Source organism: Bombus flavifrons, chromosome 14 (assembly GCF_040668555.2).
Source record: "Bombus flavifrons isolate JBK064 chromosome 14, iyBomFlav1_principal, whole genome shotgun sequence".
NCBI lineage: Eukaryota > Metazoa > Arthropoda > Insecta > Hymenoptera > Apidae > Bombus > Bombus flavifrons.
Window position 1 is genome coordinate 11,138,847 of NC_138455.1, and position 25,699 is coordinate 11,164,545.

The following is a 25,699-nucleotide window of genomic DNA, read 5'->3' on the forward strand; positions in this document are numbered from 1 at the left end:
GATTAAAAATTTTAAAGCTGTACATCTATGTACTCGAGGCGATCAAATAGATGCGCCTTTCAATTACATAAACGGGCTATTTATTAGAACAAGTGTACTCACACGAATACGTCTCCGGCGAAGATGGTCACAGGTTTGTCCGTATTTCCGTTCGAATCACCGGTGGTCCAAGTCGTCTTTCGAGTTGTCTAGTAGCTATCACGAGCAACGTTCAAATATTCCTATTTCACGTAACACCGATTACCGTTCTCTTGGTTCGTATCGTTTATTTTGGCAAAGATAGCGCCGCTGAAAGATAGTGTCGTACAATTGGCATCCTCCTACGACTTCCGGCGCTAGCTGGAGGTCGATGATTACTTTTTGTCGAAAGTTCGTTGCCACGTGGGAACGGAGGGAGGGGGGGGCGGGCGGGCAGCGGCGGAGTCAAAAGGTCGGCTGCATTGTCGTCACGAGTAAATCGTATCAGAGCGGTGTCAGAGAATGCAAAAAAACGGGATAACGAACTAAATATTCGGACAAAGTATCGATTAAACAGCGACTCGTCGTCTGGTGTTTCGATTTGAAATTTAAAAAAAGCAGCTCGCACGCTAAACGAGTTCTCAGCGATCGTCGATGAGAAAGAGGCGGCTTTTAAAATTGGATAGCGGGGCTGGAAGCGGAGAGCGATGCAGGAAGAACGAAACGCCGGAAGAAAAGGGGGAAGAAACGTGGTAAAGAGAAGGAACTCTCTGTCCCAGAAGATGCAATGTGGCAATGTTACGTAATAAGAAGCACACGTTACATACGACAAGGGTGGCGAGAGAAGAGGACAGCCGATGTGATGGAGAAGGACGGTGGAGGTACCAGTGGACGAGAATGAGAAGGGCAATGTCCACGGAGGATATCCACGGGGGATCGTGGAACGAACGAATTTCATTTTGTAAGGAAGCGCGGCTCGAGCCGAACACGTCGTGGCAATGTTTCCAGCCGACTCGGCGGTATCTGTGAAAACGTTGAAATAGAATGGGAACGAGGTGAGAGATAGCGGACGAGCCGCGCGGTACTAGGCGCAAGGAATTGGAAATCGGTATGCGCGGCGAAAGCCTCGCTAAACAGAGAGATCGATCTCTCCGTCACCGGTGTAGCAACACTTGTCGACGCGCGGACGTGTTAACTCGATGCGATTTTGGTGATGCGTCACGACGAGGCACCTCGTCATCGTGGAACGTCGCTGCGCGTCGCATCGCGTCACGCCACACGTGCGCCACCGCATCGGAGACGCGCAGGGCAAAGTGCATCGTAAGACTGCTGACGGGTGCAGCACCGGTGCTCCGGCTTTCCGATGCAACGCATTACCCCTTATCCCCTCGTCCTCTTTGTACTCCCCTCCCTCTTTCGCTCGACCGAACGTGCGCACAACGACGACTTAACGCACCACGTGACCATCCCTTTAACTTTAGCAAACCGATTAACGCACCACTCTGCGCGACCACCGACGTTTCCTCTTCCTTCTTAATCTCTTCCCCCTTTCCACTCCTCTCGCATTCCCCTCTCCATCTAAAAATTGTCTTCTTCTCTCATCCTCCTCGTCTCGCGGTCCCCACGAGACATTTTTTCCTGCCTTCCATTCTTTCCCTATGTGTCTGCTCGCGTCGGCTCGCATCTGCATCTACCGCTACGCATCTCTCTGTATTTCTCTCTCTTTCCCTCTCTTCCTTAACTTACCCCTTCCCAGCTCTTTGACCTTCCAACGATTTTTCCTCTCTCATTCTTCTTCACCGCAGGAATACGTCTATATTTTTCTCTAACAGCATCCTCCCTTTGTCCCGACGCGTCTCGTCCTTGTTTCATGCACACGCTGGATGCGAGTCGCGTTCATCTTCGTCGAACGTCGAGGAAGTAAACTCTCGCGCGTCTCTGTTACGCGGGGAAACGCTTGCGAGCCAGGCTGCTTTCTCGTGTTTTCTTTGTCGCTCTTGGCGCGGATCGCGTGTCGGGCTTTGTCTTCCTCGTAGGCAGAATTCTGTCGAGCACTGCGTCATTTCTGTACGCCGTATGATTCGTTCTCTCGCTCCGATTCGCTCTTTTCCGTCGTGCTCTTTCTTGAATACCGATGCGTCCCTCTCGGCTGGCATCCCCACCAGCCACGGGTCGACTCGTTGCACCGGGCAACCGAGTGGTGCAGCCGTCCTCGTCGCTCGGCTCCATTCATGCCTCGACTCTCTTTGGGTTATGCAACTCTTCGGTGAGACGGGAGACGCGAGACGAGGATTGCGTCGACTGCGCCGATACTGTACGCTCGTTTCACCGAATCTTACCTCACGAACAGCTTGGCTAACTCGCCGGACTAACCTTCCGTCGATGCACGGCACCGTGCACGTCACGCAGCTCTTCCTCTACCGCGAACGCGCCGGCTACAACTGCGCAACGATCCAATTTCGTTTCCCTTTCTGACGATTAACCCTTTCGAGGCTAATGGGACACGTCTGTCCCATCTGTCAGAGACACTGCAACATCGTTAGAATTGCTCCAATCTCGCTGATTCGCGAGATCTATCGGGATACACGACTTCGAGTGAAACGAAATCACGTCAGCCGATACCGTAGTAAGAAAATTTCGCCTCTAAAGGGTTAACGCGTTAAGGATCGAACGGCGAAACAACACGATATGTTGAACGAGCAGCGAAATGAGGACACACTTTGCGCCATTACGTTGCGGACCAGGACGAGGAACAGTAAAAATATCCTGCCGATATTCCGTCTAACGGTCGTAATTCGTACTCTGTTTTATTGCTCTTGATACAAACAATTTACTCGTACCAGTATAGAGAAAGATTCCAGTCGCACATTTTTATTTTACGATCGAACGACGCTTCTATCCCGAAAGCCTTCCCACTGGATACAAAACCTAGGATATTTAATACCGATATAGCTACTTTGTCGGTTTATAATTTGCAGAAAGTTTCCAAAGCACCACTTTCGTCGTAAAGACGACTGACATCGCACTTTACATGCACTGGTTCGATACAAAGCATGCGACGATCGATTTCTTTCCTCTCTCTTCCTCGCGCTCTGTTTCCGTCTCTTACGAACAACGTCTGGCTCGAGATCGTCGACGAAACTGCAACTACGAGGATCGTACGCGGACGTAGGAACCTGAGAAACCGCACTACCACAATATGCACGTGAAAAGTATCGATTCGTCCAGTGTGCACGACGATTCGATCGATCACACGTGCCTCGAGCTTCTCCGTGTACAAGTAACGCGCGAATTTCTTATGTCTATGTATCGATTTATTATATACGAAAAAATAGTATTTTTGTCTTATAAGTAGTGATCCAGCGCCGAGCGTGAAACGAAACGGACGTTTCGTTAACGGTAGGTACTATACATTATTATTATTATTATAGTGAATGGATAAAATTACATACGTACTGTTCGAAGCATCGTGAAATTCATTACGATAAATGTCGGTATGCTTGGATGGGAAATGGGATGGAAAATAGAAAATATTTTACAATGGCAAGATGGCAGTTGTAAACTTACTTATCTAAAAAACAAGATACTGCAGCACGTGCGAGTTTATCGCACGTTTAACCGTTTAAGTTTTCGGATCGATCACGAACGACGAACTGATTGGACAAGATACGTCCTGGATACAGCGTAATAAATGTGCGTGCATTTATCTAGCGTGCAGCGAACGATTGCGTACGCGTCGTGCGAAAGACACTTTGAAATTGCCACATTCGTATTATTCGTGAGAGAATCCATTTGAAAGAAAACTACGTAAAATGTTGCGTAAGAAAGCAAGGGGAGCTACACCGATTCTTTACGACTATATTTCTAAACGAAATTGGCTATCACAAGATTTGCCTTCTCGTCCCGAGTTCGGCATTTTTCTTATCTTTCGATTGGTCATTGCAGTATCTTCGCAATACTGAATCGAAATTTCCCATCAACCGAGACGATAAATATATAGATTAAGGATAAGAGAATAAGAGGGTGAGAAGTAGACAGAGCCGGTTTTTAAATCGCGAACAAGGGCAAACGATCTTCTACTCGTTTCCTTTGGTCGCAACGAACACGGCGTAGAATGTTGTAAAGCGTAACCGGAGGTCGTCGCCTGATTGATCTAATTGACTTCTATATCGGATCAACAAAGACTAGATTCATGGAAGACACACTCGGATAATTTTGAGGCGGTATACGATCGAACTCGGCATCTCGTTCAACGAGAAGAAAGCCCGATCGAATTGTCGGAACTTCGAGATCGTTAGCGGTTAACGCGCCGCGTTAACTCCGCTTCGATCTCCACACTCGACCGTGAAATTCGACCGTGAAATTCGACCGTGAAATTCGACGGAATGCCGCGAGACAGAAATTATTAGGAATTTCTCGCGTTTAACATTGAGTTGCTCGGAAAGTTCGTTCCGATTTTTAAAGAAAATTGGCTTTAAAGATCGAAACGAGCTTCCCAAAGGAATAACGACTCTATCGAACGTATCTATAAACCTAAACGCGCATCGATTTCTGCAAATGTCTTTTATCGCACGATCCTAGCCTAATCCAACGTCCAGAGACATCATTACCAAAAAGCCGACGATCGCGGCCCAGCTGGCGAGTTTACCGTTTCCACTGTAATCAGAAAGCAAGAAATACGTTTTCTTCTTAAAGATGCAAACTGATTAAGACACATCAACACGCTGTTTCTCTCTCTCTCTTTCATATCCAAGGATGGATGCAGAGGAACGTGAACGTAAAACTGGATATCTCAACGAACGAGGATGGATGGAAAGGAACTGGAGGAGGACTTGGATGCTCGGACGATCTGTTCGACGCTGATGACGAAAAATGGCGGTAGAAAGAGGAGAATGGTACGAAGAAATAGGAATCCGAGTGAACGTTCGAAGACGATCGAGGTGCGGAGATGGAAACGGACAACGGGAAGAAAAAATAGCAGGATAGCGAGAAATAAAAGGGTTTTCGCGATATAAGTAGGGATTAAGTACACACAAAACACACACGCTCGTAGCCGGTATTGCACGTCACGGCTTGTTGATTTCGTAAATTATACACGGCCATCAATTTTAACGGCCGGTGAAATGTGCCGTTGTGTTTCGGTGGGCGTTCTACCATATCAATCATATCCGCGCGGTAAATACCTCCTTTCGGTGTGCCTCAGAAATTTGTATTTTTATTAGCCATTATGGTTCGCGGTCTGTGGACAAAAGACGCGATTCAACGCGATTCGACGCGACAAATATCGATCGAGATCTCTCCGCCAAGTATCATCGACAACATCGCGCGTATCTTTCGAAGCACAGGCTGCTTTCAAAAAAGTAGACGATTGCCGTTAGCTGCGAGGCTACGGGCCCGAAACGAGGCATTCCTTTTCACCGAACAGACAATCATGCAAACGATCACCGAGGACCGACCGTTCCAAGAATCCGGCTAGCTCCGTATCAGTTGAGAAACCCGTGAGTCGAAGAAAAATTAATTCCCGAGATACGTGACAAGTCCGAATTCTTTCGATAGCTTCTACATAGCAGAGCCGTGTTTCTTGTCTTTCGTTTTTAAAGCTGGTTCTTGCGCACGCGTGTGCGTCGCTACGAAAACTAATCGATTCTCGGATCTCGCAAACTTTCTCCTCGTCCTTATTCTTTCGCGCTTCTTTTTTCGATATCGTTCGATCTTACAGGGAGCGCGTTTACCTTTCGCGAGAAACTCTACTGTCCTGCTAAACCAGAAAGCAAAGCGAGCATTGTAATCTCTCTCTCTCTCTCTCTCTCTCTCTCTCTGTTTCCCCTCTTTTACTTCCTTCGGCCTTTTGGAAATGATCACACGCGGTGCAACGCATACGAGAAACAGCTTCTCGCCTGTCGGAGGTCAAACAACGGTTTACAGAGGGGTTTGTCACTTTTGTGTTTGTCGGACCCTGGAGGGTTCCCGAGGGAGCGAACTTGGCTCCACTATCTCAGGAGGAAAGCGCGTCTGTACGGTACCGTCTCGTCGGCCAGAGCGGTTAGATCGCACGCGAAATACAAAAGGAGCCAATTATAATGACAATGCGTCTTCAGCTAGGCAGTCGAGCCTGGGAAAGAAATTCGCCACGTCCGTTTTGCCGACGCTGCGCTAACTACGCTACTGCCGTCACGCGCCATTGTACCGTAATCGTTCTCGAACATGCGCCGTACATGCGCCTCTATCTTTCTAGACCTGTACGACCGTATCCTCTTTACTTTTTCTTCGTACAACGACCACCGCGACAACAATAGCAGTTTCGGAAGAGAGAAAGAGAGATTTCTACGCTCTTATTCCCAATTTCTATGCAAATGTAATAAAAATTGTACCGACCTCTGATGCGCTTCCGGAACGATATCGTCGATCACGACATAGATCATTGCACCGGCTGCGAAGGCAAGCGCATAAGGTAGCGCGGGTTCAGCGAACGTCACTCCGGCTGCGCCAAGGACGCCGGCGAGAGGTTCTACCATCCCCGAGAGTTGTCCGTACCAGAAACTCTTCAACGTACTAATTCCAGCCGCTTGAAGGGGCAGAGCCACCGCCAGACCCTCGGGAAAATTCTGGATACCGATTCCGATTGCGAGGTTTCTGTAATAAAAACGTACAACGCGATTGAGTGGTAGTAGGTTGAACGCGTTCTCCTAAGCAACGCCGATGTGACAGGAAAAATAAGCGTGTCTGGTTTAGCGAGAAGCGCGTATCGCGATCGAACGATAAGGATAAAGGTGAGGAGACAAGGTGACTTTGTCGCGAGTCAACTTGCACCGTCTCATCCGATCCCGGTGAGTTCTTGAAACTGGTCGACGACTTCGACATTCTCTAGATTTTTCCATTTGCTCGGTTAGAGTGATGCGAGCTGCTTCTCCGACCAACGTTCCACTCTCTTGTCCTATGCGCAACAAACTAATCGTTCACTCTCGAATCTCGACACAGACGTTACGTAGATAGGACACGTGTCCGCCTTTTCCTTCTTGTAAATTTGTAGATTGCTGTTACATTACGAGTAGATCCTGAAGCGTGCCGAAGGGCGAGAATAGAAGAACAAAAGTAAGAGAACGAGTTACGCGCTGAGTGTACGAGCCAATTACGATCGCGTACTGTTTGGAAATTTCCAAGTCGATCGATCTCGACGATCGCACGTGCCACGGGAATTCGATAGAACGACAAGCAAGGGAGAGAGAACGGCACGAAGAAATCACCGGATATTAGCTAGAATATTCGAATACGAAAGCACAGTTCACGAAACAAGTTGAGTAAAACAAAAAAATCGAAAAGACGGATAGACAACTGGAAGCCAAAGTGATCGTCGCGTTGGTAAGAAGAAATCGGAGACGATGGAAAAACTTTCCATGTTCGGTTCGTGACCGGTCGAGAAGACTATGGATGGGCGGATGAATTGCCGATAGGTCGACGATTAGAATTTTCAAGCAACAATAGACAAGCGGTCGATCGATAGAGAATAGCAGAGATGGTCGAGCAGGTGAATGAATGACGCGAACCAAGCTCCTCCTTCCGATGCATGATCACCGTGCTCTCTCGTACATGCCGAGCACATGGTATGGTATGTCATGCCGCGGCGTGTAGCACGTTATTTCATAGGACGGCATCGCCGTCGCGTTCCTACAGCATCGACGTACATAAGTGGTTGTACAGTTAACCCGTCGGGTCCGGCTGTTCGCCAGTTGCATCAGGGGAGGTCACCCGAGTTCCAAGAATGATCGTCCCCTACCACACCACTCTTGGCTTCACCTTCTTACGTTTCTCTCTTTCTCTCGTTCTTCCACTCTGTCCCTCTCCATCGTTCCTATGCTCCTTCGCCTCTTTTCTCTCGCTCCTTCGAACCGCGCCCTCCTGCAGCCAGGTTTCTTTTCCTTCCTGACTTCTTCTTTCTGATTTCCACGGTCAGCGCCGTGATTTCCCGATTCGTCTACCCTATCACCAGACAGCTAGACCCCGGCCAGCGTCGTTCTAGCGCGTCTAATCCAACGGAGTTCGGATTCTTCCGTTTTTGAAATTCATCTTGTCCCCATTGTCCTATTTTATTACGACAGAACGAACGCCCGATCGAGAAGGTCACCTCACCCTACGTGATAATCAAATTTACTTAAGAAATAACGTCCGAGTGTCTTCATCATATCCTTTACGAATGGATGAAGTAACTCGTTTGCTAGGGCTCGTCTTCTCCCTTCTTCTCAACTGTCGCTACTTTCTAAATCGGAAAGTGTCCATCGCGTTGGTATCCACCTAGTCGTCTGCTTTTGTGCGATTCGTAAAATAGACGTAAAGGGAGAGAGGAGAGAGAGAGAGAAAGAGAGAAAGAGAGAGAGAGAGAGAGAGAGACAGGCCCATTCATAAATTTGTCCGCGTTGTCGCGCGCTAGAGAGATCACGCGGCTAAGGTTCGCCTTTCAAATTAGAAACGGAGGTATTCCATCGCCCGGGGAATTACGCGCGAGGGCGTCGCGCTGTCTCGAGCCGCGAATCGGAGATTTCTCCGAGCAGAAACGGTATAGATCTCGCCAAACTGGTATCTATTAAAAGGCGAAAAAAGGTAGCACACCGGTGTTTTGATTGTCATGGTCAAACTCGTAGCGGAGTTACCGTTAGACGTGCGTATTCGATCGAGCGCCGGATCTACGGCCGGCAGCCATAAAAATTAGCTTCGAGGCGATGGAAAATAAATACGTTGAACCGGTGACGTCGTAGATATCGAAGAACTTAACGGATTATCGAAGCGGTGTAGCTTCGTCAATGTGTACCAAAATGGCGACCGGAGTAGTTTCGTTGGACGCATCGCCGGTCGCCATTTTGCATTCCATAAGCAACCGTGACTGTCTTTAGGCGGCAACGCTCGTCCTCGGCTTAAACGACCGAAACACTGGCAAATTGTTCTTTCGTCTGATTTTCTTTCTCACCGCGAAACGAGAAATCAAAGCTAAAGAGCGCTCCGATCGGACAGCTCGCTCGTGCCTCGTAAACAACGATCGGGTTGCATTTTATCGATCTCGCGGTGGAAAGTAGCGTGGCTGGCAGCAAAATTTCATCGTCGCCCGATACGATAACGAGCCGTTTTTCGCCGGCCGAGGCTGCACTTCCAAAAAGGAAGCGTGGAGCGAACGAGCGACCGGCAGAAGGAGGAAATCGAAGGAGAAGGAACGATCCCGAAGGAATCACGAGGAATCTCCGTCGGAGGGATTGACCGCGAGATTGGTGAGCCTACAAGATGTGAATAGAGATAGAAGGAGCATAGGACTAGAGACCCGGAGAGGGTCTTGAAACATCGTAAGATAGGAAAAGGGGGAGAAGCCGGTGTTACGTGTTATGCGCGAGTCCTTAGGTGTGCGCTTATGTTCATACACCGTACGACGCGCGTTAAGAAGAGAGACGAGGGGAGAGGAGCAACGCGAGGGACGAGCGTAGACGTATAAACGCGCTTGTATGAGAAAACTAAGGAGCGAGCAAGACAAAAAGGGGCGAGAGAGGAGGAGCAGGGGTAAGGGAAGAGAAAGAAAGAGAAGCAGAGACGAAGGAGGAACGAGAGAGGGAGTAAGGAATGCATGGGAACGAGGCGCAAGCGGGCCGACCGCGATTTGCCCGTCCCGCATTCCACCAACGCCAAGGCGAGTTCTCCGGCTCTTCTCGGCTCCGAGTCCCGAGGCCACCGGCCACGGCTTAACACCATAAAATCATAAGACCAAGATCAACCCCGCTCTTCTCTGCTACCTCCGGCATCGTTGCGCGCCTCTTAATGTCAAACAGAAACGCGTTTGCCGATTCTCGCGAACCTGTTCCTCCGTTTCCTTCTCTTTTTCTCCCATTCTCAACCCTCGTCACCCTTCCTTGCGACACAGCCTTTTCTAGCCGAAACGGTAACCGGTCGTAGTTACCCGCGCGTTAAGACGATACGAGGGAAGGAAGCTCTTTCTTACGACTACGACCACGTCGTAAAAGTTTAGAACGAATTCGCCGGTGAAATAATTGGCGCGCATTCCAAGGGGTAAGGTGGCTTTTGCCGAATTGGGAACGGTCGCTCGATCGCGAGATTCCGACGGCAGATGTTCCTTGCGAGCCACGCAGCGCACAAGGAAGAAATAGCCTCCATTGCGTGTACAGTTGATCATGGACGCAACAGCGAGCAGCCGTCTCGATGGCGGTGGTTCGATCGGCAAGAAGACGCTAGTTCGTCGAATAGTCCGGACAGACGATCGTCCCGAGGTCGTCGTCGAGGGACATAACGGATCCGGCTGTTCGTCTGTTCCGAGTAAGGTACGCGGTGCGCATGCGTAATGCCGCTGCATTCCAAGCATTGCAAAGTCGCTGCACCGTGCGCGCCGGTGCATCGCCCGATGCCAGAGAAAGAGAAACGAATTAACCGAGACACCGAGCAGAAGCGAGAGATAGACGTGTCCACCGAAAGAAGAAAGAGCAGGAGGAAGTCGCGATGACAAATGCGCTTTCCGATAGCTTGTTTGATCGCCCGTTTTCTTCCACTGTCTCTTTCTTTCTTTCTCTTTTCTTCTTTTCTTCTCATTTTTGATAATATCTTCCGATATCGAAAGCTTCTATTTTTCCGATACGTTCCGTCGTACAAGACTTTTCGAGCTAAATAATAAGAAAAAGAAAGCAGAAACGTATCGGTGTGTTCGCTAACTTACAGAGTGTGTCTCGCGAGTCGAATTCTCAGAAGGTTTTGGCCGTGAACGGCTGTACTCGAAGCATCTCGCACGTAGAAAATGTAGGCGACGAACAGACAAAAAGGAGAAACGGTGTCCGGCAGTCTAACGACGGGATCGAAATCAATGCGAAGGAATGCTCGTCTTCCGTTGATAACGGAAGGTGGTTCTCGTCGCGGAGAAGGTTCCGAGATACGGTTGGCGTGTCTATCGCTGCGCACGTGCATTCGTAATACTATGCACCATCCACCGAAGCTAAACGGGAAGTACTATATCGTAACCGACTTCCTTTGATATTAGCACACGTCAGAACGAGTTTTCCGCGTGTGATAAGCACCGTGTACAAAGTACAACGATCGAAGAAAACTGTCGAGGCTGTGTCGTGTTGCTAAATCTAATAATCGCATGTTTAGAAAATATCGAGTAAGAAATTGAGAAAACGTCGTGAAGTCGGACATTATTCGTTCACCAACTTGGCCTCTATACTCTTTGTGGACGATCGACATTCCTCGTTTTTTTTTTTCTACAGAAAATACAGTTTCAGCAATGACGAAACGAGTTACGGACTATCACGTTTATAGTTATGGTATACGATACTACAACTTGGAGATGAAGGAAGAGAAAAGAAGAAGGCACAGATAGCCAGAGAGGATGTTCGAGCCGAAAGAGGACAGCAAAGCTAGAGCCACGGAGAGAAAGGGTAAAATGGTAGAGAGAAGAGAGCGGGCAAGTAAAAAGAGAAAAGTAGAGACACGAGGACAGAGAGGGGCCACAGTGCGGTGAGCACTGGTCGGTCGGTCGGTCGGTCGGTCGGTATATAATAAGACAGACAGGAGGATAGCACTGAAATGAGGTGGTTTCGTCGGCAGCTTTGTCTGGCGCCGTGTTTAACATAGCAACACCTCATCTACGTACCATGCCAACCCGCCACTCCGTAGTTCCTTCGTTTTTATGCGTGCTATTTCTCTCTTTTTCACTCGCCCGTTCCATTTCCTTCTTTCCTGTTTTCTTCTACGATCGAAGGTAAACGGAAACAGAGAAGATATATCGAATGAGATACGCGATCACGTGACCAAATGTTCCGCGGAGAATGGCGAGAACGTGGATTTAGCCTTTCCGATCTGAAACAGCGTTCTTCTCGTTCGAGAACGAGACGAAGCCGAACGAGATCGTGAGCGCCTTTTTCGTGAATCAGAAGATGTTCGATAGTCAACTATTTCTAGATATTCTTGTGGCACGCAACGGGGCAGATCGCGTCATGAAGCAACGAGTCACGAGAATAGACGCTAACGACGATTCAGTGACGAATTTCAATGGCGAAATAAGAGATAAGGAGAAGCGAGATTCCGCGAAAAATTCGCATACCGCGAAGGTATCTCGGTACAGAAGGTGACTCAGTACCGGATCTCCTTGAGCGTTTTACGAGTGCAAATATCGTCGCTCCTATCGGCTGCCCACTCTTCCAGCATCCTTTTCTCTTTTTCTCGCTCTATTTGTCCTGTCTGCTTGCTCTTCGCTCTTGACTATTCCAACGCACTGCGGATACCGACGTGAACGGCCACGCGCTACCAATCAACCACCGCCGAACCTTTCATTCATGATTCTTTCGCCGCTTCGAACGCAACTCTCGAGCAACGTTTTGCCTCGGTCTCGCGAATGAATTACCTTTCCTTGGGAAGGACATGTCGCGACCGATCGATCGATAACGTAAACGGATCTGTTGCGTAAAGCCTCGTTTCTATCGCGGCTTACAGACGACGATGTTTTCCTTGACCGGGACACGATCTGCCAACGATCTCTTGCCTCGACAATTCTTTTCCATGTCGCTTACTCGAACGCTTAGCGGTGCAACTTCTCTATGTACCGAATATGAGACATTTGTACCGATTAACCTCTCGAAAATACGCTCGACACCAGTAGCCTGCAGGTTCGCGATCGTCGTGAGAATGGAATGTTGCTCGTAACCGACGAGTTTGGCTACAAAAGGGCATGCTGGCTCGATAACCGCTCAAGGCTGAGCGATTTTCCCAACGCGCGACGATCCTTGCTCGTTCCTCGTCGTTCCCTTCTTTACCCCGATTCCATCCACGTGTGTATCTATTTTTAATGGAAAAATATTTTTCCCGGTGAACATGCCCTGAAAGAAGATAGTCGTCAGACGGCGAAGACCCGCAGTACCGATAAGAATATACGCACGGCACGAACCAGTACGTGGCGATACGCACGACGCCGATATATCGGCCGGGGTCATCTTTCGAACCGAGACGACGATTCATTCATAACCGGGAAACTAGCGCGATACCGCGTTTATGTCGCACCGCTTATCGTGCGCCCTCGCTCGTTCGCTTACCTTCTTATTTCTCCCCGTCTCTCTCTTACCGGCTTTGTTACAAGATGAAAAAAAATAAGCTTTGGCGGTAATATTTTCCAGTAAGCATTGAAATTCAAAGTCTCCTCGGAAATTTGTTGGCGAAAGTCGCCATTCCTTTCTTCGGTAAAGCGTTCACGCTGTATCAGAAAAGAAAAAAGAGAACTCTCTCTCTCTCTCTGTATTTCTCAATTATCGCGCGACAGAGAGGAAAACATCGATCCGGTCCATTCATTCTACGGATACTTAATGACCTACGGACGCTTGTAATCTCCACTCAGATATCCAATAGCGTTCGAACGCAGCGAGATTCGGCTATGACGCGATTTCGAGTTTGGTAGTACTGTAATGAAATTCTGTTAACATCTTAAATACGTTCCAACACTTGCCTTGACAGCTATTTTCTTTATCAACCTTTTATGTTTTTCGCATATTGCACAACTACTCTAAACGCCCGTTTTCCTTATACATTGTTACATCGATTTACATTTTTACAGCAAAATTGTGCGAAGAACATATCTTCGAATTTTAAATTATACCCTTTAATCAGAGTACGCATATAATAAAAGGATACCTGTACAAGAAGCACAATAAGCTGGATCCATCGTGAAAACGTTTATGTATTAACTAAATTACGTAATAACTACGTATCCGGAGAACAAGTTTCGCCATTGTAATTGTATCTGCGAAAAGTTGCCTTCAAACAGCAGCACGTACTAACGTACTTATTTTTTTAGTTACAGAAACAAAAACATTGAAAGTTTCGCCAAGGTGCGGAAATAAAGCTGTCTATGTATATTTAGTGTACGGAAAGAACACGCTCGGGTTACCCAGGTGCTCTGGCTAATAAACGTGAAAATTTTGGTTGCCAATACGAAGGTGAAACGTTTTCCATCCATTTCCACGCTGACTACGTTGCAGAAAAGCTGCAAGCTCGCGACTGAAAATAGGCGGACGATCGTCGAGCGCTGGATCCTTGGGCAGCGGAATCGGAAGTAGTCATTTGCGTGCACGTGTCGATTCACGTGCACGTTCTTACAGTGACAATGATAAACGTTGCTTTTCCCCTATTGATCCTCGTATTTGATTACAAAGTTCGTTACTGTGAATTGCCTTAAAGCTCGTCGAGCGGATTCGAGATTGGAAAGAATTGGAAAGAACGAATCTGTAACAAGATGTTGGGCGAATTAACGGGCTATCTTTGGAAAAGGAGGACGAAAGAAATAAGAGAAAAGAAAGAAGAGAATAAGAGGAAGGTCGACGATATGGGAGCATGCGATATCGTTAACATTTTCTATAAATAAAGTTTACGTTGCCCGGGCGGCTTTTGTAGAAATGAAATCAACGTCATACCAGTCGATGTAGTTGTACACGTCATCGCAGTAGGCTGAGTTGTTTCCAAAGTCAAAGGCGTAAGGCGGTAAGGAGAGCGAGTTCGGGGCAAGTCGTGGTAGAGGGACGAGGAAGCGGGGAACGGGGTATGGAATGGAATGCGCGGCGCCTAGGGCTCGTTGAATTCCAGGGCCACACGTGCCCTTCCCCCGCGCAACAGGCACCCACTGCTGCCAATAAACTTTGCCTGCGGCTGGCACTCGCGACCGACCACCATAGAACTCATTCATGGGGACCTCCTAGCACGCGCTCGTAAGTTCCATCCGCTCGACTTCAATGGTGTTACCATCTATCGACGAATTCCTCAACTTCTCTCTCTCAATCGCAGCCATCTAGAATCGACCGAGTCGTTTCGAATTGAGCTATGATATTCTACGGTAGCGACACTTGCTCGAATTACACGAGTATTTGTGCTTTCCGCCTTTATCGATGTATCAAACGAACGAGATTACTTTTAAACGCGCGAACAGAAAAGGAGAATCAATCGTTCGATCAAATTTTCCTCTTTTACCGTACGAACGTTGAATTAGATCTATTCAGACAACTATGGTAGATTTTCAAATAAACGTAGATACTGATTTTTAACGTAACCGAAGACTTTTCCCCTCTGAACAATTCTCTTAACTACTTAACGATGATGATCCGTAATGAATCTGATAGGCGCGATTGGTTTAAGTGAACTTTACTTTAGACGCATTAGAATCTATTTGAAATATCGCTCTACATACAATGGCGAATCTCCAAGAATAATAATCATTCGGTCATATTGTGAAAAACTTGTTAGTTATATGATTAATGCGAGTTAAATTATTTAGGCCAGAATATCAGATAAAGATATTGAAATATAAATTACGAGTAAATCTTAAATCTTGGAAAAGAAGGTTAAAAAATGTACTTATGTCCTTTTACATATCCCCTCTTCTTCAAGACAGGCTTCTGGACTACATGGCCACTGTCTACATAGTTTACGCTAGATTAGATTCCGAGAATCTATCGCTGCCTATGAAAATAGTTTTCCATCGCGTTTAAAATTTGCACTGATTGAAATAACGCTCGCTTCATGATGTTCGGAATTTTAAAGCGTCGTGTATATTGTTAGAAGACTGTTAGACTCCCATATTGGTAGTCCTTACATACAGAGATGCAGAAACGTTGCTTACCTTGCATTTTCAAAAGTTGCTGATGCACTATTACCAACTGCAGCGAATCCAACTCCAACTGCAAGACCTTCTGGAATATTGTGCACCTAATACATTGCAAAAATTAATCTCGAGCATAAGTTCGTCACATTTTATTTGTAATTTTATGTCATGGGTGCGTTTAAATATAATTTCGACGACTTTGCGTACCGTAATGGCAACGACCAGCAGCAAAACTCTTCTCCATTGATTGTTTTTACATTCGTTGTTAGGATCCTCGTAAATTGTGCCTGTTTCTTCTTGTTCTGCCGGCCTATTTACATTTGCAATTTGTCGTCTTCGGGTATTTTGCTCGTAGAAACCTGGAAAATGCGACAATTAATGATATACTATAACATTCGTTAGAAGTGGTTTAAATTGTTTACATATGTGTATATGAGCCCCTGTGTAAACATAATCTTTCTTCTTCTTTTCTCGTTTTTTTTTTTTTTTTTTTGAATTAAAGCACAGTAAAGCTTATCATTAATACCCGGTATTTTCTATTCCATTTTTTGCACCTCTTGTGTATTATAGTTTAGATCCGCAGGCAGGATTAATAAGATCAGTTTTACAAGTAGCGGAACTTTCTTCAACACGAACGACAAAAATTGATGCATATTTTGCTATTTTTACCTTTCTAGCAAAAGTACTTTGTACTTTCAAAGCGTCAATAATATGTCAGAGTAATCCACGTTTCAATAACCAGACGTTCTATTCATATTTTATCGGTCGTGTTTTTGCAAGTTCCACTTGTTGCATTGAAAATGCTTTCATGCATACGTTACTTTGCACATCTTGTTTAAATGCAAGAAGCATTAACACTGACAAACATTCTAACTAACGACTAACTACGCAATACAAGATATTACGTACGATAAGTACAACAAAAAATTATGCACTGTTCAGAAAGAAACAGCGGTACATTGATTAAACGAAAGACAAGTAAGTAACGTCATAAGCTTTTTCTCGCAGAATTGACATACTTGAAAATTTGTTTGTTTCTGAACGAGTTAATCGTTTATTGTACGAGGAAGCAAAGAGGGGCGAGTGAACATTTACATTTTGACACATAGACATAGTAATAATATACACGTGTAGAGTGAACTGATCCCATTTTCCAAGCCTACAGAAAGAATTGGATACATATTACAGGAAAAAAATGTGATACCATCGATGGTGGTTGACTCAATTTGAGTATACATTTTTCCACCAGATATCTGTACGTCGTTATACGGATCATAATCGTCTAAATCCTCGTCACTCTTTAGTTTTTCAAGGATCTTGCGTCTTTGTTTCGTACCGACTGACTGCATAGCTAAAAGCACATTGGGGGACTGAATGCCAAGGGAAGATATCAACGCGTCCGTCCCATAAACGAAAGCCGCGCCTATGAGAAATCCAACTCCTATTGGTACGAACGCGTATTCGCCTTCCGCTCCGTACAATTTGCTCTTTGTCGCCATTTCAATAGCAGGTGCCAGTAGCGACCAGTAACTTGCCGCTATCATCACGCCGCCTGCAAATCCCAGGCTGATGTCCAATAATTTACGCTGTAATTAAACGCGTTCCATCATTTAGTATCGTTCTGCTCTCTTATCTCTTAATTTACGTGTATGCAGAATTTCAAATAGGCGTCAACAATCAAACATATTGTGACACTGTTAAAATAATTATACGGTAATAAATTTATTATCGTAAAATGTTACTTGTTAAAGATAGTTCTTTATGTTATAGAACCAAGCGATACCTTCTCTTTCGTAAATAGAAATTTTGTTCATATGTTGTTCAGTTAGTATACATCTAATCTTATCAGATAAAGTTTTAAATTAGTAGCAATTTCTTAAAAAGAAATGAAAAAAGATGCAAACGTTAACTAGATAACGTTGAAATTTTAAATTGCGTAATATATTTTCTTCGCTTTTCTTTTCTTTTCTTTGACTAGTTCTTAAACGAAATTAGTCGATCTTACGCCATTTCCATATAAAAAATTTACTTCACAAATTTTCTAATTAGAAGAAGCTGATATAACTAATATAGTAACCGCTAAGAATCAGACTGAACTTCATTTTTGATCTAAATTTTTGGTTCATTTCTGTGTCCTTCGATAATATTTGACTGGTAAGGTCCAAGAAGGCCAGTTCTAAATTTAGGGAGTCATGAGATTAAAAGTTATGCGTCTGCAAACATGCACCAATATTTCACAGCTTACTTCTACGCCATATTAGCTTTATTCACAGACTATCCGTTTCAGTCTAACGAGTCAAATCACTATCTGTAAATAGATGCACACGATGACCAAATTTCAGGTTTGGCAATTCATATCGATATTGGGTTGGATCAGATAAATCCAGACGGAAAGCGGTCGGTAACACTGCTATCTACCAGGTTCACGCGAATTTGTTGAACATTTGTAGCGAAATAAGCTATAAAACACGTGCTTTTACAGATGTATAACTTTTGATTTCATGATTTTCTAAACTTAAAACTGACATTTGTTGGATTCTACTAGTCAAATACCATTGAAAGACACAGAAATAGATAAGAGATTTAGGATACCCTAAAACAAAGTTTAACTGGGGAGAAAAATGAAAAAAACGTTAACTGATAATAACATCGAAATTAATTGCACCTTTTACGCAGTACATCCTTTCCCTGACTGGTTCGCAAAAGAAACTAATCGAATTTACGTTAACCATTTTCGATAACAAAATTTATTTTATTCCGCTAATGTATTGCACTAAATTATAATAAGAAATTTGTAAGATGATAACAAAGCTTAGAGTATCGTAAATATCATGTTTCTTTAAACCAGGATGTGAAACTTTTTCAAGGTGGTATGTGTAATTCTAACGTTTTCAAAACGGAGCAATTCCCGCGAAGAGTGTACGATAAAGGTTAGTTTATACTTTGCAACTTAGGTTAGAGTCGAACGTATATAATATTTTGATTAATGCAGTAATAAATACTTGACGAAACGTAGGTAAATTCAACGATATTCGATTGGAGAAGAAAAGAAAGGAATAAAGCTTACTTGTTTCCCTCGAATTACGATAACAAGTGCGGCACCCGCTGCGGTGAGAGCCCACGTAAATAACGTTCCTAGGAGCGCCTGTACGATTGGCGAATAATCCTTTAACATTGTACCAATCGTCTAATCCTCGACACCTTAGATCGCACAGCACATCCTCTGCAATGTGAACCACGAGAAACTGTTTCGTGGGACACAAATTCCGTTGATATGCATTCAGTCCCCCGCACTTATCTCAGCCACCACCATCACCACTAACACTATCACAGTGGCTGCCACTGATACTTCATTACAGTTACTATCACTGCTGAATATCGGCGCTGCTATTGCTAGTCCACTACTACCAACGCGTATTCGCGTCTACTTGCTGTACGACGAGTTCGTTCCTGTACTTATCAATTATGATTTCCGAGTAGGGTACACAGAACACATTGATATGAAACCGGACGAACATATGTAACTTCACTGTATGGCGAACACGCGTTTGTCATTATTCGCCCTTACGTACAAATGGGGTTGCTTGTATATACATGTGACGCTAAACACTATCTCAATTGACCAATAGAATTCGCCAATTCCAATGCACCAATCCGATAACGATCTACAGCGACGTGCACGATATTCAAACTGCATTAAACCTGTATCTGAATTCTATGACTTTTGACAGACATTTATCTCATTCACCGAGACATGTCCAAGAATTTGAATCATCTGTCATTAATCAAAGACATATTTGAATTCTTTTCTAGGATTTTATTTCAATACGCTCCTACGTATGTTTCGCGCTTTTCTCATGTTAATGAGGCGTTAGTATCGCTGGAAGCTTGTGGTAAAACATGCTAACATGGCGTCTGCGTCGGTAAGTGTACGGAACATTTTAACCCATTCGATTTTCGTATATCGACGCCAAGTATTTTTTTTTTACTTCCACCTTTAAACTGCCAGGTTGCTTAAAACTATAACAGGAGAATCATTTTCATCGCGAAAACATCATCACCGTTTTGTTGTCGTGTCGGAAGAATTGCTATTGACATTTATTCGTGAATATCCGTACGTATAATAGTTAAAACAGGTGTAAATCGATATGTTTTGAAGTGTACGAGGTGTTGCTGTATCATTTTTATGTGTTAACCTCCTTCTAGGGAGGCAAGGAGAATTTTCATTTCTCATTTTCATTAACGTTGTAATCACGGTTTGACGTGTAACGTTGTTGCTTGTCAATAGTTGAAATTTTATTATGTGATTTCTTAGGTACCTTTGCTAATGGATGATGATACAATTGCTTTTGGTGAAGAGGATGAAACGGGTCAAAGCAACAATAAACTTAAGTATATAAATGTTACAATTATATAAACATTTAATAAGAGTAATTAAGGTTTGAGATTGACAACATTATGTATCTTTATAGACATCCATATGTTACCATGTTTCATTTAGCCTTCAGAATAGCAGCGATAGTAGCCTATATGTTATGTGGATGGTTTTCAAATAGTTTCATAACTAGTTTTGTAGTCGTTGTATTGCTTTTGTCAATGGACTTTTGGACTGTTAAAAATATCACCGGAAGGCTAATGGTTGGTCTTAGATGGTGGAATTACGTGGATGACAATGGAAAAAGTCACTGGGTATTTGAATCCAAAAAGGTTTGTTAATTAAAGGTTTAAATTTTATAGGCATTGCGTATATCCTTTCGATTCTGTACATCTTAGTAGACATTGTGTCTACCTGAATGAATAAATAGTTCAAGGTTTACCAGTTTTCACATTTTATGCCCTTGACACATCGTGGTAAAAAAGAAAAGACAAAAAGAGAAAGGCTTATAATTATGCAGGCATTTAATGTTTCACTGTTCTTGGTAAACAACATTGAAAAAAGAGTAGTAGAAAGGACTATAATTGTTTACTATAAAATACAAGGTCTACTATTTATACCCTGTGTTTCAGGGTGTCCAACAGAACCGCATTAATACTACAGAAGCGCGTATCTTTTGGTTAGCCTTAATTCTCTGTCCACTTTTGTGGTCGATGTTTTTTGTGGCAGCTTTGTTTAGTTTGAAATTTAAGTGGCTGTTGCTCGTTTGCATTGCAATCGTTTTGAATAGTGCAAATTTATATGGATACGTAAAATGCAAAATGGGAAATGATAAAAATATTTCTACTGCCACCAGCGACTTTTTAAGAAAACAAGTCATACAAAATGTTAGTAAATAAATGTTCTTTATAGTTTGAAGGATATATAAACCAGAAGTACATAGATCTATTCTTATTATCACAGGTTGCGTCCATGATGACCAGGAGTCCACCCGCAGGTAATCCAAGTGCACCAACTAATGTGATATAAGATTAGAAATTTTCAGTCATGATATTATTTAAGGAAAAACATTGCCGTAATAAGTATCATCGTGAAAACTGTCGATTTGTATATAATGATGCGAATAATTGTATATCTTAATGAAATAATATAAAATAAAATTGCTATTGAAAATATCGTCGTTCGTTTATTTCCTGGTGTTTTCACGTTTTGAAAAAAAAGTAAAAATGCGGATGTTACGTTAATTATTAGTTTATTGATGCCACAGGGCAATACATAATGTACACCTTATTTCTCCTTGTCAACAGACTTTCTATTACACAATATTTAATTTGTATAGGTGTTAATTAGTAACATTGCATTTATTATATTCATTTCAGCCTGTTGTATTCTTTCTGGCAAGAAAGTATCACAAAATAATTTCCCATTCTTTCAACGATATTTAATATTTGACTTATTCTTTGTTTCTTTAATTCACATTTTCCACGGAATTAATGACTGCAATCGTATGACTACAATCTTATCCAAATGGATGAACTCGAGATGATCTCACACACAGTGTAACAAACTCGTCGTGGTATTGCACGGAGCGATAATATGGCCGATTGTATTTTGTTGTATTAGGAAAGATTGCTCCGAAAACGCGAGTTGTATGCTTTTTAAGAAGAAGAATACAACAAACCACATATTGCTATACACTCTGGGATATAAAAAAATTATAAACACTAACAATAGACACGCAGCTAACGTACAACATACACAAAACTTTTGGAATGATACAAAAGAACGTAATAACATTACGGTTCGGTATCTTATAAATATATGAATATCGTGGACTTTTTTGAATTGGTAAATTCATCGGATACAATTTAATGCTACTAACTTATAACTAGTAATATGTTTATACAATCATTTAACTTTTCGTTTTCCGTAACATATTGTATTTTTAGTCTGGAACTTTGAACGCGAAGTTGTCGACCGTCTTGGCGAAGCTGCACTTTGTGCAGGATTATATTCCTTCTCTCTTTTGTTAAATCTTTTAATATATCTATATAATACGTGTGTATGTAGTTAAAAAGTTGAATCGAAGGATAACAACGACATCCTTAAAATCATCGTACCAAAGATTTTAAAGTTTAGTTCGCTTCTTCCACGAATATGATTATAGATGTTACGAAGAGATTCTTTAAATTCAAATCGTTTTGTTACTATGTTATCATCGTTTGTCCATGGGAATGTATTTCTTTGTTTTCTATGTACGTTGGTTTTTCAGCCTTTTTTTTTTTAGCGTGATGCATTTGTATAACAAGTCGATTTTTTTTTTAATAAGTTTTTACACCAATTGTAGTTCTTAACAATGGCACATTTTTATCGAAGAGAGAAGTTGTTTCAAGGATTACTTAATCACTGCTGATTTGATTTACTGAAAAACAGTCGTTTCGTCGTGTCTCTTCATTGCCAGTAACAACGAATTTATATTCCGAGGCAGAAGCACGATATCGCTAGTTATACACGAATAAAAGGTAAACAATAATGAGATTGAAGAAAGTAAGTGTACATTAATGTGATAAATCAAGTCAACAGTATAAAAAAGAATAATTATAAAAATAGAATTACTTCAAGACTAACTTTCGTGCTCGTACCAAAGGCCAGTATACAACGATAATCAAGGAACGAATGTTGACAACGTATCTGCAAGCGGAAAAACTCAGTCCCAAATAAGTCATAGTGGATGGATTAGAAGGAGATTATGTACAGAAGAATCGAACACATTGGAAAATCTCGGAATTTGAACGGACAATGAGAGAGATACAAAGATTAAGTATAGTATAATCTTTTATAAGGACGACCGAGGCGGTTTAAGTACTTTTTAGAAGTACCGAAAATATACGTACACGATAATACATTAGACACGCAATGGCCTTCAGTCTTACAACATCAAATAAAATGATATGAGATGCGAATAAATGCACGCTCGGAAATAATACAGTAGGTCATTAGTCTTTAATGTAAATCTCGTGTAAAAAAATAGGTACGCAAGTAAAGTTGCATGAAAACGAACTTATGTTAAAAAACAGTATCAAAAGGTGCGTTGAAAACCGAAAAGCGACAAAACGGATGGAAAAAATAAAAGAAACGTGCTTATCTTGACAGTCTAGAAAATATCCACAGCTTTTTTTTTTTTTTTTAAATGCGTACTCTCTTCAATTATGATATTTATAATATATATGTATATATATATACATACATACATACATACATATATATATTATTTATCATTTTACTTATGTATATTTATATTTATATCCATATTTATAGTTATATTTATATTTATATAATGTTGTTAATGACAAACGGTGCATTTATGTACACTTAGTCACAATTCCTGACCCTCGAACCACTTTTAACTGAAAATATGTATATACGTCAGATGCTTGATCGAACATCATTAAATTTAAAAGTTGGATCTAAGAATGTAACATCGATTCCTCTGCTTTCGTACTTTTCTCTTCTGCATTTCTTGCTTAGGTTACTGCACGAACCCCTCGCAATCAAAAGAATGCCAAAAACTGAAAGAGATCTTCTGACTCGCTCGGCTGATTATATTTGTTAACCATACCACCCACGCACATACTCGCATATGCACTGTATATTTTTTATAGCTAGAATTTTTTGCTTTACCATTATCGTCGAACAGCGATAAGACGATTCTATACCGAACGATACGGTGAAAATTTCGAAATATAGAAGGTATATAAACGAGCACAAGCTTATTGTCCTCATAGACTACTTAGAATTTCTGTAAATGTTTAAATCGCGAGTAGTATACAGCCCTATCGTTGTTGCAATGTATACGCAGGATAGGACGACGCATAATCGTGAAACTGATTGTTTTTGGCATTGATCTGACGCGATATCCGCGACAAGGACGATGAATTACAAAGTTTCGTTGACTCTTCTCTTAGCGTTTCATGAGCTACGTTTTTCGATGAATTGTACTAGAAACGAGCGAATCTCCAGAGCGGAACTAGTGTACTGCGTTTGATAGCCTTGCAACTGGGGAAAACTGTAAAAGTAGTCGAGGTAGAAGCCTACAATGGTACTCTGTACACAAGGGCATCGAGGGCTCGGTGGAATAGTACGCAAATCCGACATACAGTGCTTCTAGTTAGTTAAATTAGTTCGCGTAGAAACCTGCACAACATTTTGTGCATTTTAATTAATTGAATATAGGCACCGTTTCCTTTCATACTTCCTTCACTCGACACAGTCGCATTATTTTCTTTTTTTTTTTTTCTTCTTCTTCTTCTAATGGCATCGCTTACAGACTAATCTTAGAATAATCGCCTTACGATCTACTTAAAATTACAGTAGGTAATGAGAAGATCCCTATCGTGCGTAATGGGTTCAGCATGAATAATTGTCGATTTGGCAGTATGGTAATTTTCTCTTCGCTGAGCGGAAATTTATGTCTCTCTGTGATTTCTCCTCCTTTTATGATCGAGATACTTGCAGTTTCACCCCCCCTCTCTCTCTCTCTCTCTGATTTCTCGATATCTTCCGTGTCGCATCGATAAGTACTTTACGAAACGCGCGCTTTCTTCTTAGCTTTTCTTTTCTTCTTTCTGACGCGGCATGTTTCGCACTTGTAGTAGCTCGCCTCGGAGGTTTCATTACGTTCCCCACTAATATGGAAGCACTGTTCTTCTCCAACGAATAGGAAAGTTTCAGCATAGAACGAAATATCATGTACGCTGACGTTTCGATCGCGAGTTACATGATCGTAAAATAATAAATCACGTCAGTTTCTTCGTTATTCTTACATTATGTAAAGCAGCCGTCATTTTCGAGCGATTCGGGAGACGTGTAATCGGAACGTGTCTCCCAAATTCTCCTCGAGTTGGATATGTTTCAGTGATCGTTTCAATTTTCGATTACGATATTCTCGTACTATTTCCTCTCGCTTGTCAATCGCTTCCCGCTTGATTTCTTCGATTTCTAGCTCGAAAACATCCAAGTTTTCTCGTTTCTCGCGTATTCTCGTTCGTCTGCATGTCATCCTGTGTATCTGTGTGTGTGTCTTCTTTTTTTCGAATTATAAAAGGAAATTTTGATATGATGGTAAAGAATATTTCTACAGATATGATTGTTTTACAGCGAGCTTTTAAGCCGTACATTCTAAACGGCAGTATTGTCCCGTTTTTGTTGTCGGGGAATTTGAAAATTGTTTCAGCACATGCGGTGCCCATAAAAAGTGGAACTTTTCCGCTTATCTTGAGACTGTTGCGACACCATTGACTGTAAGATACTTGGTTACTACCGTAGTTAGTTGAACGAGAGGTTAATAATTTATCGCCTTTCTACTGTATTTGTCATTGGAAGGTACAAGTATGGTACGCTTTGCCCGGGAACATCATACAGGCTACATACTTACAAACTTACACATTTTTCGCGTACTTCGTCGTACTAGACGCGTCGCACTTTTGCTCGTTCACCGACCTCTCTTTCGTTTCTTTGTCGATCTCTTCTTTCTCTCGTCGATTCTCTTTCCTCGCGAGTGTCGGCTTGTCAGTTGGCGTAATGATCGAAAGAACCCAAATATTCCAAACTGGCGCGATAGCAAAACTGGTATTGGTCCTGCATAAGCAACATATATTACATTTTACGTACGTGTTACATGTTACAACAGCTATAAAAATATATAAGAGAAGCAAATCTCAGATAGAAAGTAAAATTCCGTATGTTCG

At 42.8% G+C, this 25,699-nt stretch overlaps 3 protein-coding genes across 20 annotated transcripts in view; 1 reads left to right on the forward strand and 2 right to left on the reverse strand.

The window, feature by feature from the left end:
* Positions 1–2,733: 2,733 nt before the first annotated feature.
* Positions 2,734–19,168, reverse strand: Zip48C (Zinc/iron regulated transporter-related protein 48C). Of its 3 annotated transcripts, none has more exons than XM_069127186.1 (6): positions 18,645–19,162; positions 16,782–17,163; positions 15,785–15,936; positions 15,596–15,681; positions 6,334–6,591; positions 2,734–4,614 (listed from the first exon to the last, which is right to left on the reverse strand). In XM_069127186.1, the coding sequence occupies exons 1-6, from the start codon at positions 18,750–18,752 to the stop codon at positions 4,536–4,538; spliced, it is 1,065 nt and encodes a 354-aa protein (XP_068983287.1). In that variant the 5' UTR covers positions 18,753–19,162; the 3' UTR covers positions 2,734–4,535. The 3 variants fall into 3 exon arrangements, with proteins under 3 accessions (XP_068983287.1, XP_068983288.1, XP_068983289.1); XM_069127187.1 differs by having other exon boundaries at positions 16,914–17,163; positions 18,645–19,160; XM_069127188.1 differs by lacking the exons at positions 2,734–4,614; positions 6,334–6,591 and adding an exon at positions 13,644–14,208 and having other exon boundaries at positions 18,645–19,168.
* A 184-nt stretch (positions 19,169–19,352) lies between these two features.
* On the forward strand, positions 19,353–21,125 carry LOC138186899 (uncharacterized Golgi apparatus membrane protein-like protein CG5021). Of its 3 annotated transcripts, none has more exons than XM_069127190.1 (5): positions 19,353–19,500; positions 19,893–19,969; positions 20,050–20,284; positions 20,597–20,839; positions 20,916–21,125. In XM_069127190.1, the coding sequence occupies exons 1-5, from the start codon at positions 19,486–19,488 to the stop codon at positions 20,979–20,981; spliced, it is 636 nt and encodes a 211-aa protein (XP_068983291.1). In that variant the 5' UTR covers positions 19,353–19,485; the 3' UTR covers positions 20,982–21,125. The 3 variants fall into 3 exon arrangements, with proteins under 3 accessions (XP_068983291.1, XP_068983290.1, XP_068983292.1); XM_069127189.1 differs by having other exon boundaries at positions 19,354–19,500; positions 20,585–20,839; XM_069127191.1 differs by lacking the exon at positions 19,353–19,500 and adding an exon at positions 19,507–19,691 and having other exon boundaries at positions 20,585–20,839.
* A 62-nt stretch (positions 21,126–21,187) lies between these two features.
* The window catches only part of Lar (tyrosine-protein phosphatase Lar), a 279,097-nt gene continuing 274,585 nt past the window's right edge, over positions 21,188–25,699 (reverse strand). For all 14 annotated transcript variants that reach the window (XM_069127175.1, XM_069127169.1, XM_069127168.1 and 11 more), the window contains one exon: positions 21,188–25,589. In XM_069127175.1, the coding sequence (XP_068983276.1) occupies positions 25,521–25,589 (69 nt within the window). In that variant the 3' untranslated portion in view covers positions 21,188–25,520. The remainder of the gene's footprint in view (positions 25,590–25,699) is intronic.